This window comes from Gigantopelta aegis, chromosome 9 (genome assembly GCF_016097555.1).
Source record: "Gigantopelta aegis isolate Gae_Host chromosome 9, Gae_host_genome, whole genome shotgun sequence".
Taxonomy (NCBI): domain Eukaryota; kingdom Metazoa; phylum Mollusca; class Gastropoda; order Neomphalida; family Peltospiridae; genus Gigantopelta; species Gigantopelta aegis.
The window spans coordinates 75225519-75247300 of record NC_054707.1 but is presented as its reverse complement, the minus strand read 5'-3'; the positions used below and the strand labels follow the sequence as shown (position 1 = coordinate 75247300).

Genomic DNA, 21782 nt, shown 5'->3' with positions numbered 1-21782 from the left:
AACCAATCTCAGCGCTAAGATCATCTTAAGCACACAAGTACAAGGTGATGTTTCGTTAAGATCGCTTCGTAAAACAGGGCCCAGGGACCAATTTCACTAAACATTTTAAGTTTACGTCTGCGACTAGCAGTTATACCGGGCATACCTTTACACGTGCTTGGCATCTATTTCACACTGAAAATTACATCATTACTGAAGATAGTGCATCTTAATGACAAAAGAACATGAAATATGTGTACTTAAAACTATATTTACTGTACTATAACTGCAATAAGAATTGTGGTTTAGTCGTAGATTTACGTTTACGTGCAAAACTAGACTTACGATGTTTAGTGAACTTGGGCCCAGGGCCCTGTTCCACGAAGCGATCTTAGCACTAAGATCACCTTAGTGCATAAGGTAGCTACGCACTTAAGGTGATCTTCGGGCTAAGATCGCTTTGTGGAACGGGGCCCAGGACCGTAGAAACGATATGTGAACGGGGGGGGGGGGGGGGGGGGGGGGGGGGGGTGGGGGGGGGGGGGGGGGGGGGGGGGGGGGGGGGGGGCTGGAGCCAGGTGGGATGAGGTGGGGGGGGATTTTTGGTATAAGCACATTTTGTTTTGAATTATATAAAAAAAATAAGACAAAAACGTAAATATTGTACGCCTCAAGTGTGGGGAGTATGCCCAGATGTAGCTGTGAAACAAAATTAAGGTGAGTGATTAATTGCTCCCCTAACTTAGATTATGGGGAGCCATTTAAGATAATACCATATTGAAACCATATACATTCACATGCTAAGAGGAGCTAAAAATTACTCCTTAATATAGTCATAGGGGAGTGATGGGGGATCGGAAGTGCTAGCTCCCATTAAAAGTTGAGATCTGCATGCCCCTCCCCAGGTTCCTACGGCCCTGTGTTTGTACACAACATGAATCAAGAAAGTACACAACCCAAATAAAGCTGGTAATGGCAGACATTGTACATGTGTGCGTCGTAGTAACAACTTTGTATGGTTTCGGATTCTGGGTTTGTTTTCGCAAAATATTGCTAGATCGGCATCTTAATACTAGTTTTGATTACGCCCAAATGTCGTAACATCGAGCGTGATCGATTGGCTGTCCGAGTCTGGTTCTACCAAGTCTGTCATTCGGCTAGGTAAATTTGGAATTCTAAAACATATATAATGAATCGTAGATCGTTTAGCCAGAGCATAATAATAATAATTGAAACAATGAAATCAAAACCAAATTTTAAATCGGTGCCGAAAGCCATTGATGACATGTATGTCGGGTGTATATAAACTATTTTAACTCCTAATTTTATTTTACCTCATGACCAATCAATTAAAAATTTTGGTCTTAAAACAAAGCAACATATTCTACAAATCAACGGTTAACAAAATCATGCAGATCCCTAAAATCCTGTTTTGTCGCCGTAGCACAACATGTTTTGAAAACACAGGGTTGTTGATTCTTCTGCTATTAAATTTGCAATCTCGATATTCTTATCCTAAAATCCCAGATACAAACATAACTATTCGTATGTTTTCACTACATTTGAATATAGCACACTGCACTGCTCTAATCTACACTCCAAAACAAAAGAAGCTCCACGCCTTCTGGGATGCCGAATAATAGCATATTTAAAGGAAGACAATTAATGCACGTAGTAGATCTTTTCTAAATAGTTAAGCAATACAAATATATACTCGATATTGCAGCTTTAATTTTAACAAAACAAATTATTTCAACAGAAGAGAATCTGTTACAACCTATTTTTCAAACAATATAAGGCAAAATATTTAAACTTGTATTAGCATAAGTATTATCTTATTACTATCTTATTCTCAACAAAAATAGTAGAAATGTATGATTAATATGCATAGACACAGAACAGCAATCGGTGAATACAGTTAGTCTCTCCGCAAGAATACCGATTTGGTGAACAAAAGTTTATCTTTGTCTTCCAACTTTCACACATCGATTCTAGAGGCCAGGGCCCGGTAACATAAAGCACTCGTAACACTTACGTCAGACGTACACCATACACAATGTGTGGCGTACGTCTGACGTAAGTGTTATGAGTGCTCTGTATTACCGGGCCCAGGGCCCCATTTTACGAAGCGATCTTAGCACTAAGATTAACTTAAGCGCATGGCTACCATATGGATTTATGGTTATCTTAGCGCTAAGATCGCTTCGTAAAACATGACCCAGGGACCAGATTTTTGAAGCTATCTTAGCGCTATGATATCCTAAAACGGTAGCAGACAATGGGGTGTGTTGTAGTGACGTCGAAGTCTACGATGATTTTACGATTTGATAGCGCTAAGATAACTTCAAAAATTTGTAGTCAGATTCAGAAATGTTCGTAGGGTGGTACCACCAACCACATAATGTTGTCATGACAACAACTCCAGGGTGAGTATTAACTTTAGAGAGCGCGGCTTTTCTGTTTCCACACACAACTAGATGAGTTACACATGTCAACGACTTCTTATTATGACACAAAACGCACCTGTTGACCATTTAGCGAATATAGGTTCTCAGGAACAGCATTGGTAACATACCGACTTTAAAGTTGCCTCGTATCACCGTTATATCAACGCACGGACCATTAACACAAATACGACAGAACTTCTGTAATATTAATCAAAGAAAATGACAGCACACATCTCTCGGTTTTTGGATACCAGTTTAACAGAAACAGTCCTTGACAGCCCTAGTTTTCCCAAAGAATAGCCATGCTTAGTTTGATGTTGCTCAACACAGAAGAACCCGAAACACTGATACTAGTGTCCTGTTCAATTGTTTAAAGCCATAGACCGGTCTCGGTGGTGTCGTGGTTAAGCCATCGGACATAAGGTTGGTAAAACACTACACCCTCTTCTCACTTACAACTAACCTACTGTCCTGGACATACAGCCCAAATAGCGGAGGTGTATGCCGAGGACAGCGTGCTTGAACCTTAATTGGATATAAGCACGAAAATAATTGAAATGAATAAATGAAATAAAGCCATAGTTTATTTGCTAATATTACAGGTTTAAATAATTGAACAGGACAACAATAGTTGCAATCAAATTCCATGAATTTACATGCCATGTAACACTTTACTACTGAAAGTCTTGTGACGTATCTAACAAATGGTGGGCATGGCAGGATTCGGTGCTCTATTTAAAGTATGGGGCACTTTGAACTTTAACTTTGACCCTGGTGAGACGTCACTTTTTATTGCTCTAACCATAAGGCAGTAGAAACGAGCTGAGCATTTCCCGTTTGCCATCCTCTGTCAAATCGAATACATACAATTTGGACCGTGATAATGTACCTTTAGCTCTCGACTATTCGCAGAATGGTATTGCTTCTAAAAGTTAGCACCGAACTAATCTCAGAATTCGGCCTTTCAACTCATAAATTATATATCGCTATTAAACATTGCGTCGTGGTAATGCACCTAAAACACTTTGCTAACCGTAAGTTTTTAACCAGTGGAATTAGATGCTTCAGATCGTTGCTGCACTTCACATAGTGTTATTGAACCTTTATCACGACAAGAGTTCTTCATATGTCCTCGACAATATCACAAGTAAACACAACCTTTTGTGACATGTGACGTTTGTGAATTTTGGGCATGGCCCACATGAGTTTGTCGCCATCTTTGCCGTCTGTGTCGGAAGGTTTCAACTTCGTGTCGTTGTCCAACGGAAATCGTGTATCATCGGCCTCCTCCGACTCCAACTCTTCGGTTTCTGTGATTGGCCAGATGTTGCGAGGGGTGTTAAGACTCCGTGCACGTAATAGCTTTGATGACGTAAGGCGGGCCGTAATGCCTGAAAGTGTACAATGAGCATATCTATAAGACGTAAAAGAAAACCAAAAACCTAAAAAAAATATTAACGAAAACAAAAGGGGGAAAAAGGAAAAACAAAGAGAGAAAAAAAGAGAAGAAGTGGATAAGCGCAAATAATGCTCTTGCCATAAAAAAATTGGTTTTTAATAGCCCAAAATTAGGATCTTACTTCCCAGTAATTTCTTATGTAAGAAAAACATAATGTTGAGATGTAACATAATGTCTAAGCTAGTCGAAACAGAACGACCAGAAACACCTTGGATATAAAGACGCAGATATTGGAAACAAGAAAATGTTCTTAAAATGTAAGTTTAGTAGCTAAAAATGCTCTATTAGTCGGACATACTTCAACAAGGCAAAAAAGTTTAGACAGTTTCTTTAAATAACTATCTAACTGAAGCAAAATAGACAATCGTTTTCAACCGTCTTAGACGCGTGCGCATGCGCTGATCAAAGATGAAAACTTGTGCTAGAAACAGACGTGTTTAAAAACAGTTTACTCCGAATAGCATGGTCGTCACTATTATTTTAACTTTATAATATCGAAGATTAAAATTAAATAGCTTTCTGCACGTAGTAATCGTTATAAATGTAGCTAGATATAATACTTAAATAGTGTATATAACGGTTATATGGCAAAAATAAGACTGTAAAAACAACCCCTACACCCAAACATTTAAACCCACCTCCAGCCCCCCAAAAAGAAGAAGTGAAAACAAAACGCACACGTTAATGAGTATTATTCTTTACTATGTTGGATAAAAAGCTACATCAAGACTTACCTGAACATCGTTATAGCGTATTTATTGCTAAACTTTGTTGCTGGAAAGTCCTTTGTATCCGTCATTTGAACAGTTGAAGAGGTGGGTTTTTTTTTAGTTAACAAACATACTGACTGGGTAGGATTTATTTATTAAAAACAATATAAACAATATTAAATATTCTACAACCAAATTAGAGCGTATGCATTTGCACTTAGTGATATACGAATGACCGTGAATTCAAATATCTATATCCAATATAGAAAGTACACTATTTTTATAAAAAAGAATATTGACATTTGGTGTATATTATTCTGTTGAAAACCATTTTACAGGTGCAGCGACTTGAAGGTTCATATATAACTCTCTAAATGAAGATGACTGAGGTGATACAAATTTGATATTAAAAAGGTAATTTTGACTTTTATTTATATTAAAAATATATTATCCTCAAATCCTTAAATTTTAAAGAGACTATCATGAGTTTTATCAAATGTTTCTAACAACTGAGTCCCCTTTAAAAATTAAAATTCTAACTAAAATTATATATTTTTGTTTATAATATTAATCTACGTCTAGTGAATGTGTTTCTGGTCGTCCTAACCTTTATAGTAGCCCAAACTGGACTTTATTTACTAATACATGTACATAACATTTTGAGAGTATTGGTAAAGCAATACATATCCCCTATCGGGCCTAACAAATTTTCTTATCTCCTAAATTCAAGGGCCATAATTCTGTGAACAATGGGTAAATCGCTCTGAAAACCATCCCTGTCCCGAGTCAGACCCCCGATCCTATCGCAGGCCGGACTCGGGATAGGCGTGTTCGAAACCCTAGTGGTATATGGACACGTTAAACAAGTTACTAAGCTAAGCTCTGAAAGTTAAACTTGATTTGTAACAGCACACGATAAAGCTATATACAAAATTTCATCTCAATATCTTCAGGCATTGCAGAAAAAAACCTAACAACATCGGAAAGCAAATTTTGAATCTCCTAAGTTCAAGAGCCAAAACTGAGTAAAACAATTGATATATTCCCATAAAATTGACACTTGATTTGTAACACTACATGAAAAAGCTATACACAAAATTTCAGCTGAATATTTCAAGGCATTGTAAAAAAAACATTCGAAAACTATATCCAGACGGACAGACAGACAGACAGACAGACAGACAGGACGGAGATGAAAACCTACAGTCCCCTCCGGTTGGACTGGTAGGGAACTAATAATACTGATAATGTTTTTCGTATGTACGAAATTATTAGAAGGCAAAATCTAGTTTCATATAAATGTTTTCTTTTTGTACGGGGGCGGGACGTAGTCAAGTGGTACAGCGCTCGCTCGATGCGCGATCGGTGTGGGATCGATTCCCGTCGGTGGGCCCATTGGGTTATTTCTCGTTCCATCCAGTGCATCACGACTGGTACATCAAAGGCCGTGGTATGTACTACCCTGTCTGTGGGATGGTGCATAGAAAAGATCCCTTGCTGCTAATCGAAATGAGTAGCCCATGAAGTGGCGACAGCGGGTTTCCTCTCTCAATATCTGTGTGGTCCTTAACCATATGTCTGACGCCACATAACCGTAAATAAAATGTGGAGTTCGTTGTTAAATAAAACATTTCTTTTGTAACCGTGCAGATGTCTTTGTTTATTGCAAACAATGACAGACACGTGTAATTTAGTCCTTATTCCTATATCCAGTGCTCTAAAATCTTCACACATTTTAAAATTATTTGCAACAAACAGAATGTTCCGGACTGGAAACTACTGATCCTGTTAAACAAGAAACGTATTTAATCTGCAATTTTGATCGTTGAAAAGGCTCTACTAATCGGACATTTTTTACAATGGTAAACTTCGTTTAAAGGTACGTGGCCGTCTAAAACACTGCACGGTACTTCTGACTGAAACTTACAGTTTATTGCCTAGAATATTCATTTTGTAGACCCGGTTTCTTCTTGGTTATCTCAGTCTCTGTAGAAACTCAGGATAATGTCTTGATGAGACAGTTTAACGCGCCCCACAATTGTAAAAACCTTTTGGAAACACATCTCAGTGAATCGTGTGGACGTGTGACAAGTTAGAAGAATTCAACTGTTCATGAATATTCATTCCCCACAAAAATTAATCAACATAAGTTTTTATTCTTCATAAATCATCTCTTCAACTGTATGTCTACTTATTTTAACAATATGTATACTATTTAATACACACATGTCAATGCCACCACCCCCCCCCTCCCCAATTTAATTTTTTTCTTTAAATAAACAAAAACAATTGTTTTTTGAAACAATTGTCAATACCATAAACTGAAACAGGAATAGACATCTATCACATTGCAATTGCAATTATAAATATATATCTTGGCGATCAAAAATGGTTTTAGTTGAAAAGTATGGCTTGTACACTCAAAAGTAAATTTCACACAACAAAAAGTGGGAATTTACCATCTCACATTAGAAAGTACGTTTGAGACAAAGATACCATGTAATACTGTACATGAACCAAGTGCCTTTAACAGAAGCGTCTACAACTCGGTAAGATTTTTGTGTGTGTACGTGTATGCGTGCTTACGTAAGCCTTCTGCGTCGTTATCCTCTATCCAAGACAACAAATAAGTAGGTATAGAAGTATGTGCCGTATACTTAAGTTTATGATGATTTAATATTAACACAAATGTTTGAAATACCGGTAGTATCTAGCGAATACCACAATTGCTTCAATGTCTACGTGTGTATCATGAATAAAAGACGTTTTTCAAAGAGAGAGAGAGAGAGAGAGAGAGAGAGAGAGAGAGAGAGAGAGAGAGAGAGATCTTACACTGGACTACAGATACTAAACATAGAGTGAAACTTTTGTCGTTTTGCTTTGAAAAAGGAATCACAATTTTAACAAATCTCTAACCTAGATTATCGACACAAACTTAAAAGTACAATCAAATGTCACAATGTCATAGGGTCGGAAACGAGAGACAGGTGTACTAGCCCCCATCTCTGATAATAATACTCATTCCCGCTGGAAGACAACTGAATACGTTACCAGCCCTTCCAGCTGCAAGCATCATCCTACGCCTATGATTACTGTACTGTCTCAAGTACACAAGGTCATAGAATAAGTTCTAAATTTCAATTATTATTCCAGAAAACTCATCACTATAAACGCGAAATCGTACTTGTTTATTTAATACCCACTGAGCCACCCTCGGACAATTATCACATCCAAATCACTTGCACGAAATCGAGACTGCTCGTTGGAAATGAAACATCAGCATGACAATGAACGCTAAAAGCCATGTTGATTATTATTGAACGCAATTGCAGGTTACAAGATACCTTTTTGCACCTATAGTGTCTGTATTGGAATCATACAAAAGAATGATCTTGTTTGTGGTAAACATATATTTACGTTTACCGTTTTTAAGGCGGGGTGGGTGCAGATTATTAACCATTGACTTGTATTGACTTGTAAACATGTAGGGCGACCACATAAATTCTAAGCTGCACGACTAAAGGGGGGGGGGGGGGGGGGGGAACTGAAACTTTGCAATAGTCAATTAATCCTATATGTTGAGAAATATCCCTTCTGCTGCAGCTTTTGATGTCTATATATATATATAACAACTTCTGAGACATAAACAACGCTATATCATTCTAGCACAGACGCTGTTTCATCAGGGTTTTAACATTCAAGGATCCCTGAAAACATTTGAGAAGGTTTATGGTAGACCTTTAGAAGCAATGTCTTCATATACCACAGGACTAACTAAACTTATGCCTGGTGCTATACCCTATATGTGCACACGTTTGTGTTATATCTGAGGTGAAATTCTTTATACAATTCTAATCGTTTAGATGAAAATATCGGACTTTACAACTACTGGCTGCCATCAAGGCTGATGCCATCAGTGGGGTAGGACATGATGGCTTTTAGCGAACACCTGCTATCACCTGTTTTAATAGTGCTTCATGAGTGAATGTCAACACAACTGTTTAAAGTTATCATGACTTGCTAGTGGCAGTCCTCCTATACACGCACGCAGTGGTAAGGTTATTTTTCGTCCCGGGAAGTCACGGTCTTCCTAATGTCTTATACAGATACGATGATGAGAAGTTAATAGTTTTGCTACTCAGATTAGCAGACATTAAGTTTGGTTACCAAAGCATCGCAAAATTAATATAATTATGACTACCGTAAATCATTGAACAGAAGCCTAGTCTTCTATTATGTTCGCGATGCTCTCATTTCTTCATACCTGTACCTTTTTTAAAAAGAACAACAACGTCAATCGCCTATTTCACATTCTTGTGTTTACAGATTGCGTGGTATTGAACAACAACGTCAATCGCCTATTTCACATTCTTGTGTTTACAGATTGTCTGGTATTGAACAACAACGTCAATCGCCTATTTCACATTCTTGTGTTTACAGATTGCCTGGTATTGAACAACAACGTCAATCGCCTATTTCACATTCTTGTGTTTACAGATTGCCTGGTATTGAACAACAACGTCAATCGCCTATTTCACATTCTTTTGTTTACAGATTGCCTGGTATTGAACAACAACGTCAATCGCCTATTTCACATTCTTGTGTTTACAGATTGCCTGGTATTGAACAACAACGTCAATCGCCTATTTCACATTCTTGTGTTTACAGATTGCCTGGTATTGAACAACAACGTCAATCGCCTATTTCACATTCTTGTGTTTACAGATTGCGTGGTATTGAACAACAACGTCAATCGCCTATTTCACATTCTTGTGTTTACAGATTGCGTGGTATTGAACAACAACGTCAATCGCCTATTTCACATTCTTGTGTTTACAGATTGCGTGGTATTGAACAACAACGTCAATCGCCTATTTCACATTCTTGTGTTTACAGATTGCGTGGTATTGAACAACAACGTCAATCGCCTATTTCACATTCTTGTTTATTGAAGAATAAGATTACTGTAGTGTCGTTTTCGCCATGTCGTTATAACTTGAGCATATTTTCGTGACTATATACAATTAAGGTTCAAGCACGCTGTCCTGGGCACACACCTCAGCTATATGCGTTGTCTGTCCAACAGTGGGTTAATCGTTAGTGGTTAGTGAGAGAGAAGAGGGTGTAATAGTCTTACACCTACACACTGAGTCGTTAAAACTCGCTCTGGGTGGGAGCTGGTACCGGGCTGCGAACCATGTACCTACCAGCCTTATGTCCGATGGCTTAACCACGACACCACCGAGGCCAGTCGTTATAAGCCAAAAGTTTTGACGTCAAGTAACGGTAGTGACGGTATAAAGCGGTCATTAACCTGACAGAGCTAGAGTAGAAGAAAGAGGCCGTCATGTAAGGCAGGCGAAAAGCAGGCTTCCGTTTTCTTCACGACACTCTGAGACCCGGACTCTAATCGAGGCAGACGTCTATTCAAGGCAGGCCTCTATTCAAAGATCTGCGGTAGTTGGATCTAGATAAGCGCTATGTAAATGTTTACTGTTAACCTTTAGCTCCAAAAATATACTTCCAAATACCATATGTGCGCACTTGATTTGTAACATTTAGCCGACATAGTAGATGAATGTAGTTATAACAACCCTAGCTGCAATAAGTACATTTGGCTACCAAAACATACCGTAAAACATGTACATTAATATGTTCATAAACACTTCCGATAACGTGTGCAGCTAATTATGTGTCGTATACAACACTGTACACTGGGCATTTCCTTAGTACCGTTTTGGCTGTCAAACATGAAACTTATATAACTTTTATAACAACCCCGGATATTAATGTGTATATATAGTTAGTAAATATAAATTTTATTTTACATAGCATGCCGTCAAACACGATGATAAATATATATTTTTGTTATAATAACTCGATTAATTCCTGTGTATTGGACTAGTAAACATTGTACAAAACCATACGGCGATACATTCGGTCGAGATCTTAATGTGTGCATTTGGTTAGTAAACATTGTACAAAACCATACGGCGATACATTCGGTCGAGATCTTAATGTGTGCATTTGGTTAGTAAACATTGTACAAAACCATACGGCGATACATTCGGTCGAGATCTTAATGTGTGTATTTGGTTAGTAAACATTGTACAAAACCATACGGCGATACATTCGGTCGAGATCTTAATGTGTGCATTTGGTTAGTAAAGATGTTTCTTCTAAACATATTACATTACACATACGTGTATTTATAACAAACAAAACATTCAGTCCAGATATTAATGTGTGCATTTGGTTAGTAAACATGTTGCTGCTAAACATATTACATTACACATATATGTAATTATAACAACCACATACCGTATGGATTTGGTTTGTAAACACTTGGCTGCCAAAAGATATCGTGAAACATGCTGCCTGGATATAAACATGTGCATTTGGTTATAACCACTCCACATATAAATTTATTTATAAGGTCCATATTTTGTATGAATTTGGTTAGTAAATGTTTGGCTGCCAAATCATACCGCAAAACATGCAGCCTGGATATTAATATGTACGTATGGTTAGTAAACATGTTGGTGCTAAACATAACCACCCCACATTATAAATCTATTTATAAGATCCATGCCAAACATACCGCAAAACATGCAGCCTGGATATCAATATATGCATTTGGTTAGTAAACGTTTTGCTGCTAAACATAACCACCACACATATAAATGTATTTATAAGATTTAGATCTTTATAAATACATTTATATGTGTGGTAGTAATGTTATGAATATTGTATGAGTTTAGTTAGTGAACATCTGGCTGCAAAAACATACCGCAAAACATGCAGGCTGGATATTAATATGTGCATTTGGTTAGTAAACATTTTGCTGCTAAACACAACCAACACACATGTAAATGTATTTATAAGATATGGATCTTTATAAACACAGTTATATGTGTGGTGGTTACATTATGGCTATTGTATGGATATAGTTAGTGAACATCTGGCTGCCAAAACATACCGCAAAACATGCATGCTATGAAAGCAGCGATCTCGTTGGGTCGATGTCGTCATCAAGGTCTGAAACAGGCAACATGGTTAGTGAGGGTTAGTAGAGTAAACCAACAAACAGAAACAGATGGAAACACAACCCGCAAAAGTCCACATAGTATAGGCTGTACAGTGCTTTTCTTTAAACGTTATTCTCGATTTGATTTTACATATTTCTTTATTTAATTTTGTTTTACTACGTAAAGGTAGTCCAGAATATGTCTGTGTTAAATTCCCCCCAAAAGCGTGCAAGAATCGTAACTGGACATTATATGACTCAATGGTTTTAAGCCTTATTAATATCATATTTTGGGCAATATCACACAAACCAGACTTTGAGAAGCAGTAATATAATTTATAGTCCTCGCCAAAACGTTAAGCAACAACCAATTAACTATAAAAAATAAGTATTAGTTGACAATGTGTTTTTTAAACTGCACACATAGATGGTGAGAAACATTAACTTATAGAAACATTGCGATGAGAAACATTAATCCATAAGGGACTCTCTAACGAGGGGCAAGGGGAGGGTTCAAGTGACCATCCAGATTTGAAAATGGATACTTTTTAGTTTAAAAGTATTTTTTTTGGGTCTAAACAGAACCAAAGTATGTTACTCTTCTTCTTCTTATTATTATTATTTCCTAACCATTAGTTAATTTTTAGGCTTGGTGCAGTCCTTAGTTGACAGTTTTCAGAATTAAGAAGCTTAACAAAAGTGCTTAAAGAAATACTCCGTATCATTGTCGGAGGACGTGTTGTCATATGTTTTGTCAAATATAACGGCAAACGTACGCCTAGTATGATTAATATCTCCAGTAATATAATACGATAAAGATAAAGGCTTACATAACTGATCATGTTGTTGGTTAGAACATCGTGACTATATCCATTTAGCACGCTTATGAAGCCCTGTTTTATGTGGACTTTTGGGAATATGAAACCAATATTAGTTGTTAGTAATGTTATTATTCACAAATACATTAAGAATAACATTAAACACATCATGCACAAACAACCACACATATAGTTTGTTAGGAATTAAACAAAATCTCAAATAATGTATAATGAAACATATGAATACATAATTGAACTCGTACATTAGAGTTTTACAAAACTAACACGTTTGTTACCAGAAACAATTGAAAACGCTGTGCAACATTATTCACACATGAATACTCTATACGAATGAACAGAATGTTTGTAACATTGGCATGTAGGGAAATATATTTTACTCTTACATATTATAAACAGTGAAATATAACATGAATAAAATGTCAGAATGGTTTTTCTAGCAGTGAGGGTTTTTTGTTCAAATTTGCTTCAAGTGAATACAGGTTTATTTTTAACTACTCTTAATCGTGAATAAAGCCAAACGTTATGATCATGTTCGCACGCCGTCAAATGTGCTATTAATACAAGAGTTATAAAAACATCAAATACCTGTGCTTTTTGATAAAACAAATTAAAGTTAACACTTAATCTGTGTTCAACTGTGTTCATTTGTCACACATAAAGTAAGCTTAAAGAGTTGCACGTTAAAACGTTAAATACAATTTATCTGACAAAAGGCATAAAGCAAAAAAGGTAACTCGTTTACAATTCTCTGTGTGCCTTCAGTTGACGTTTAACTAGTATTTTTGTTTAAAAACCCATAAATAAAACAGACTATAGAATATTCAATCAAGTGACTGATGTTGCTAAAGACACGTCCTTACGGTCCGACTTGTAGTAACGATAATAGAGAATCGATATGTAACGTCAGAATGCTCAGGCATTATTAATTTTCCAGATACTCTCAGAGGTTCAGAGATGCACCATCCGTTTCCAGTGTTGTACGGGCCCCAGACATGATATTGTCTTTAAATATAATAAAATATAGATTAATGAGTAAATAAATAAATAAATATAATTACATTTTAGATACATCTAAATTTAACAAATACCTAAATATTAACAAATTCTTGAACAGATGGATTCTTAACTACAGATCGTTACTATAACTCGCACCGTAAGAAGAAAATTTGCTTAAAATACACACATAAAACCGATATACTCACAACATGCCATTTGATTACCTAAATTGTCATATGCAAAAACATGCTGACACTATGCAACACAATGCGAAATATATAATGTTAAAAGAGCAATATGCACCAGTATTTATGCATTATTTATGCACAACATGCCATTCATATACACTTTTTACCCCCCCCCCCACCGAAAAAAAAAAGAGAAGAAAAAAAAAGAGAAGAAAATTAATATTATACGCATGCCATTTTCCATTGTAAGAATTACATTTGACGTAACATATACTAACCTCCATTAGAAATGCATCACTTGAGTAATGGTGTGTATATAAACAAGGCAACAGACACGAGGACAGAACCTTCTATCACAGATGTAGTCACCCATTATGGAACAAATCAAAAACAAACTACAACAAGGTATCATTTGCAGAACGTGAAAACCAACGGCATCATAAACACGGGTTAAACGTAAATTCGACACATACCAATAACAATGTCTGTAACGGGTATGACTTCCATTTGCCTCAAGCATTGAAAGACAATGTATGTACCGTCCTGTCTGTACTCTGTAGGAAAATGCAGACACAAGATCCTTGACTGCTAAAGGCAATCTATAGCTGACTTCCTCTGAAGACTGCGTACAATAATTGCCACATGTTTGATATCCAATAACCAATGATTAATTAATCAATATGCTCTAGTGGTGTAGTAAACCATAACCAACTTTAGATTTTAAAGTACATTGTCGTCTGGATGAAACAACGACCCTTCTCATAACGACCTGGAGTAACTGTTGTGATTTTGTTTTTGTAAAGTGTTCCCCACCACCACACACACAAACCGAAATTGACAAATTAAACAAAAAATGTAAGTCAGGATTTGAAAGGCAACCTCCTCCTAATCTCGCTTCAAACATCTTCTACGGGTGCAAATCAGAAGACAGTGATGGCCACGGTAGGAGAGAAGTTAATGTAGTATATGCTGTATCTAACAATATGGGCTTATTTAGCCTTAAGGAACAGGCCAGCACCGAGGAAGCATACAGCTCTTTCGTTTTCAATAATGGATAATCGTAGCATTAGCAAATTTAAATCTGCCACTACTATTCGTCCATTCATACAGGTTTTGCAAGATACCATATTTCGCAGAATCAGTGCTGCTTTCTTTAGCAAAGTGTCTCATGAATGTAAGTACTTTCAACGGCGTCTCGTGTTTCATTGTCAGCAGTATCATAGTTTCAACACAATTTGGGTTCAAATGTATTTTACAAACAGCATAAAACATGATAAGGGGCGATGCGTTTCTAATGGATTTGAGTGTATGTTAAAGTAGTCATGTTTAGTATGATCATAATGTTATTCTATTTTAGTTATTGTATTTTGCGAAATGAGTGGCTTCAGTCTGGTTTGCTTATTTATTTTCAACGTCACCTTTGTAATATAATGTATTGTTTGTTTTTGTTTTTTTAAAACAATATCACGTGCATTATTGTTTTATGAAGGTAACTAAATTTTAATAGGGCTTCAAAGAATTTGATTATTTACAGTTGTCTATAATAGATTTAATGCTGATTAAAATATGATATGTTCAAACACACGCACTTTTATTTTATCACTAATGTACTGATATCTCGAACTCGATTTCTGAAAAGATGAATTTAGAAATACAAAGAGTTTAAAAACAATAATAACACGTGAATTTAAACATCTAGCATCTTCAAAGCCACTCACCTCATCTCCTATTCGATAATTTACGCCATTAAAACACAAACATGTTTAACAAGTAGCATGCAAATAATAATAATGAAAGATGTTAGATGGTTAAACATGCTTAATAGTATTTCATGGCTATTTATGTAAAAGTGGACAATACATACAATTTTACTACTTACCTTTAACCAATACAATTAAACGCAGTTGATATGGTAATATACGGTAAAATCGATACGGTAATAGCAATGCTTTAACCACAGCATACAATAATTGGTTCGCAGCAGAGATTCTGTAATCACGTTTGATTTGCTTAAAGAAAACCAGACATCTGAATTTGGTATGAAACATAATCAAATATAATTGCACGCTCCATTATGTATTTTAATACGTCAATAAAACCCACCGAATCTCCACGTTCTTGTAAATTATAATTTATTTGACTATTATATGAATATTAAATACATATTACTTTCTCTTTACGAATTCACTGCTACGAAACTGCGGTCGAAATGTTTCAAGACTTCGTTCAATGTTTAGATAAAAAACAGATATTTAAATACACTGAACTCCAATGAAAACGCATCATGCAATTTTGAGTTTTTTTTTTTTTATTGCTATTGATCAAGTGAGATTATTATAAAGTAACAATAACCCTAACACTTGTATAGAATTTTATGGTTATTTATTGCCTACAAGAATATTTCGATTATACAAATTTAGTTAAATGCATTATTACTTCTTCCTGTATCCTACAATTCCGTGTAGTGCGTTTTGAATGGAGTGCAGTGTAGGTGATCATAATGGATGGTCCTCTTTCATGACAGCTTTCTAGAGCTCCACGGCCAGCCGGTTATTTGCTTTACTAATATATGACATTAGTCGTCCGATATTTATATCACGAATACTTAAAATTATAACATATCCCAAGCGATTACGGATGAAATGTATAGTTGCGAGTGTTTAATGACTATAACAACGACGTAAAATATTACCATTCCAGTCACTAAGTATGTTTTATCGAGTTAGCTAACAAAGCAATCGTTCTTTTTCATGTTTCTAAATAATTTTACAATTTCCAGAAAGAACCGAAACTAAGAAGTTATTTATACAAGATGCAATATTCATATCTGCATGCTTAATTATATAGTCATCAAAAGACGTAATATTTCAAAATTAAACCAATGAATACATGATTATGTCATCCATATTATTTGCAAAATGCACGAATGACCCGACTCATGCTTTAACATTATAATATCCTACGCATTTCCATGGTAACAAAATGCATATCACATGCGTCTATGTTTTCAAATGTAACGTACGTAGGACCTATTAGATGAACGACGCTGGACCTTATATGTCCACCATGTCTTAATCATGCCAAAATGTTTAGAATAAAAAATGCTTTGTCTACATTTTCACGATGCATTTTCAGTGATGTAAATAATAGACAACAGGTTGCAAATTCACCTTCTGTCTTATTTTTCCCTCAAGAATACAAATACATTGTATGTAAAATAAGAACCTAATATTATATTTTCGTTACGGTATTATAATATTAAATACATCACTGATACTTGAATCTCTGGTCATGCCTGTAACTTATTTAAGCTGTAGGATTTACACTATAGGATATATACTGTAGGATTTACTCTGTAGGATATTGCGTTCCTCTACGCCTCCACGATGCTTACCGTTAATAGTCCTACTGAAATGCTTGCATGATGCAGTCTTATGCTCGATATTATAAAAATATTTAAAGGGGAATTATTATGAAACATGTAAAGGGACATTTCCGTGATTTTGTATTCTCGATATATATGCTGGTGTATTCCAAATAGACACAGCTGTGTTAATAATCAGTAAGAAGATGTAATTAAAACGGAGAATAAGTATTTAAAATGCTGTATGTAAGTGTAAACCTTAAGTAAATTAGACAGTACTTGGTATGAAGATGAGATGATGATGATGATGCTGGCAATAAAAAAAACAAAAACAAAAGTAGTTAAAGTTTTACATGTATCTAAAACATAATATTTTGATACAATATTAGCATGTATTATATTTAGTTTTTTTTAGTTCGGTTTGTTTTGTGATTGGCAACATGCACGAAAATGTTCCTCGTAAGTTTTCATAATACATAATGCACATACAGCCTTATTATACACGATGTCACAAAAATTCTTAATTCTATTGTTAAAAATATTTTCTTAATTTTTCATTTACCAAAAAAATGTAATCATAAAATTTTGATTCATCTTTAAATTTTACTTTGAGGAACTCGAAATCAAATTGTTGAAATGACAAAAAATGTCCATACACAAATACATTTAAAGGCATCGCCTGTTGGTCAGTTCCCAGAGTTAATACAAACGTCAATAAATATTAATATTAGTTACATTTAAGTTAATTAAGGTTAACCTTTGTTTTCTTAACCAATGTCTTTTGTTATTTGTAACTTGGTCAGAAACTCCAAATCAATCCATATATACTACGTAGAAAAGTGAAGTCGTGTTAAGGCTGTTGCATGTGCACTCCCCTGAACTATTGGTAACTGCAAGATGCACGACTTTGATCGCTTTGGTGTGCCCATGCCTATTATAAATATTTTGTTGCACCTCGGGTCGCTCGCGGTTGGTTTATATATAATAATCTGTATCTTGGGACCTTGGAGACTAGCTACGTTCAGCTGTTCCATTCGGTCATGTTCGGTATCCGATGATAAATCCGAGTCGTGGCGCCGTCTTGTGCCGATCAGCTTATCTGCTAGTGGATGTTCCTCCATTGCGATGCCGTCAGAAATGCTAAAACAAAAACAGATTTAAAATTTTGTTTTCAAAGTTGTGATTTTCTCATAGCATATTCTAATGACATGTACGTATTATAAACAAAGACGATTACAGACATTTTAATAACTGGGACAATACAAGGAACTATACAATACAACGGTTGTGTCAGCTGAAAATAGTCCACTGACGTCATTCAAGTATGAGGTCACGATTTTGATTTTCGATCACAAGAGAATACCATCCCTTCCCTAATTTATTAACATAGAAAGGCGAAGTTTAGCTCTACAGTTTTGTAAGTTACTGTTTAAATCATGTCACTTAATATATTATAGAAATAAAGTCAAACTAAAATATGTAACTATGATGATGACACCTTAATCGGATGCGTAACCTACCTGTTAAATTGTACAGTTTTCTTTGGCGGTAAACTATCGGGCGGTCCTAGATACACCCCGCCAAAAGGGTCATCCTCTTCTTCCTCCGCAGGTGTTAATACACTACATGTTTTGACGCCCCCACCTTTAAACCTATAGAATGTACAGAAATAATAAATAATAGTCTGTGAAATAATAATAAAATACGATATGACATTGGATGACACCTTTAAACCTATAGAATGTACAGAAATAATAAATAATATTCTGTGAAATAATAATAAAATACGATATGACATTGGATGACACATTTGAACCCAAAGAATGTACAGAAATAATAAGTAATAGTCTCTGAAATAATAATAAAATATGACATGACACTGGATGACACGTTTAAACCTATAGAATGTACAGAAATAATAAATAATATTCTGTGAAATAATAATAAAATACGATATGACACTGGATGACACGTTTAAACCTATAGAATGTACAGAAATAATAAATAATAGTCAGTGAAATAATAATAAAATACAATATGACATTGGATGACACCTTTAAACCTATAGAATGTACAGAAATAATAAATAATAGTCTCTGAAATAATAATAAAATACGATATGACACTGGATGACATGTTTAAACCTATAGAATGTACAGAAATAATAAATAATATTCTGTGAAATAATAATAAAATACGATATGACATTGGATGACACATTTGAACCCATAGAATGTACAGAAATAATAAGTAATAGTCTCTGAAATAATAATAAAATACGATATGACACTGGATGACACGTTTAAACCTATAGAATGTACAGAAATAATAAGTAATAGTCTCTGAAATAATAATAAAATATGATATGACACTGGATGACACGTTTAAACCTATAGAATGTACAGAAATAATAAATAATATTCTGTGAAATAATAATAAAATACGATATGACATTGGATGACACCTTTAAACCTATAGAATGTACAGAAATAATAAATAATAGTCTCTGAAATAATAATAAAATACGATATGACACTGGATGACACCTTTAAACCTATAGAATGTACAGAAATAATAAATAATATTCTGTGAAATAATAATAAAATACGATATGACATTGGATGACACCTTTAAACCTATAGAATGTACAGAAATAATAAATAATATTCTGTGAAATAATAATAAAATACGATATGACATTGGATGACACCTTTAAACCTATAGAATGTACAGAAATAATAAACAATATTCTGATAAATAATAATAAAATACGATATGACATTGGATGACACATTTGAACCTATAGAATGTACAGAAATAATAAATAATATTCTGATAAATAATAATAAAATAGGATATGACACTGGATGACACCTTTAAACCTATAGAATGTACAGAAATAATAAATAGTATTCTGATAAATAATAATAAAAATATGATATGACATTGGATGACACCTTTAAACCTATTGAAAGTATAGAAATAAGAAGTAATAGTCTGTAAAATAATAATAAAATATGATATGACACTGAATGACACCTTTAAACCTATAGAAAATATAGAAATATTAAAAAAGTATAGTTTGTTTTATTTAACGACGCTACTAGAGCACATTTATTTTTTTATCTTATCATCGGCTATTGGACGTCAAACATATGGTCATTCTGACACTGTTTTAGAGGAAACCCGCTGTCGCCACATAGGCTACTCTTTTACGACAGGCAGCAAGGGATCTTTTATTTGCGCTTCCCACAGGCAGGATAGCACAAACCATGGCCTTTGTTGAACCAGTTATGTATCACTGGTCGGTGCAAGTGGTTTACACCTACCCATTGAGCCTTGCGGAGCACTCACTCAGGGATTGGAGTCGGTATCTGGATTAAAAATATCATGCCTCGACTGGGATCCGAACTCAATACCTACCAGCCTGTAGACCGATGGCCTAACCACGACGCCACCGAAGCCGGTTATAGAAATAATAAGTAATAGTCTGTAAAATAATAATAAAATATGATATGACATTGGATAACACCTTTAAACTTATAGAATGTATAGAAATAATAAGTAATAGTCTGTAAAATAATAATAAAATACGATATGTCATTGGATGACTCCTTTAAACCTATAGAAAGTATAGAAATAATAAGTAATAGTCTGCATAATAATAATAAAATACGATATGACATTGGATGACACCTTTAAACCTATAGATAGTATAGAAATAATAAGTAATAGTCTGTAAAATAATAATAAAATATGATATGACACTGGATGACACCTTTAAACCTATAGAAAGTATAGAAATAATAAATAATATTCTGATAAATAATAATAAAATACGATATGACACTGGATGACACCTTTAAACCTATAGAATGTATAGAAATAATAAATAATATTCTGATAAATAATAATAAAATACGATATGACACTGAATGACACCTTTAAACCTATAGAATATATAGTAATAATAAGTAATAGTCTCTATAATAATAATAAAATATGATATGACATTGGATGACACCTTTAAACCTATAGAAAGTATAGAAATAATAAGTAATAGTCTGTGAAATAATAATAAAATATGATATGACATTGGATGACACCTTTAAACCTATAGAATGTACAGACCTAATAAGTAATAGTGTGTGAAATAATAATAAAATATGATATGACATTGGATGGAACCCTTAAACCTATAGAATGTACAGACATAATAAGTAATAGTCTGTGAAATAAAAACTAAAATATGATATGACACCTATAACTATAGAATATACAAAAATATATAATATTCAGTAAAATAAAAATACAATATGATATTGCATTGGATGACACCTTTAAACCTATAGAATGTACAGGAATTATAAGTAATAGTGTGTGAAATAATAATAAAACATTATATGATACCTATAACCATAGAATATAAAAGCATAAATAATATTCTGTAAAAAAAAGTGATATGACAACGAATGACACCTTTAAACCTATAGAAATAATAAATTTAATATTATGAGAAATATTAGTAAAATAAGATATGACAATGGCTGACAACTATAAACCTATGAAAATAACAAATAATATTCTGTGAAATAAAAACAATATAATTATGATATGACAATGGATACGTCCTTTAGATCCAGGGAATGCTCGGAAACAATAAATAATATTATGTAAAACAATAATAAAAAATAAATGCTACAGGATGACAACTTTAACGATACATAATGTATAGAAATAATAAATACTCTGTGAATAGAATAGATGTTTAAC

General features: G+C 34.4%; 1 protein-coding gene across 1 annotated transcript in view; it reads right to left on the bottom strand.

Annotated features, from left to right (window-relative positions):
* Positions 1 to 545: 545 nt before the first annotated feature.
* The window catches only part of LOC121382253, a 29282-nt gene continuing 8045 nt past the window's right edge, over positions 546 to 21782 (bottom strand). The window contains exons 4-7 of the mRNA XM_041511786.1: positions 18530 to 18661; positions 18013 to 18149; positions 11575 to 11633; positions 546 to 3817 (exon numbers count right to left, since the gene is read on the bottom strand). Of these exons, the coding sequence (XP_041367720.1) occupies positions 11590 to 11633; positions 18013 to 18149; positions 18530 to 18661 (313 nt within the window). The 3' untranslated portion in view covers positions 546 to 3817; positions 11575 to 11589. The remainder of the gene's footprint in view (positions 3818 to 11574; positions 11634 to 18012; positions 18150 to 18529; positions 18662 to 21782) is intronic.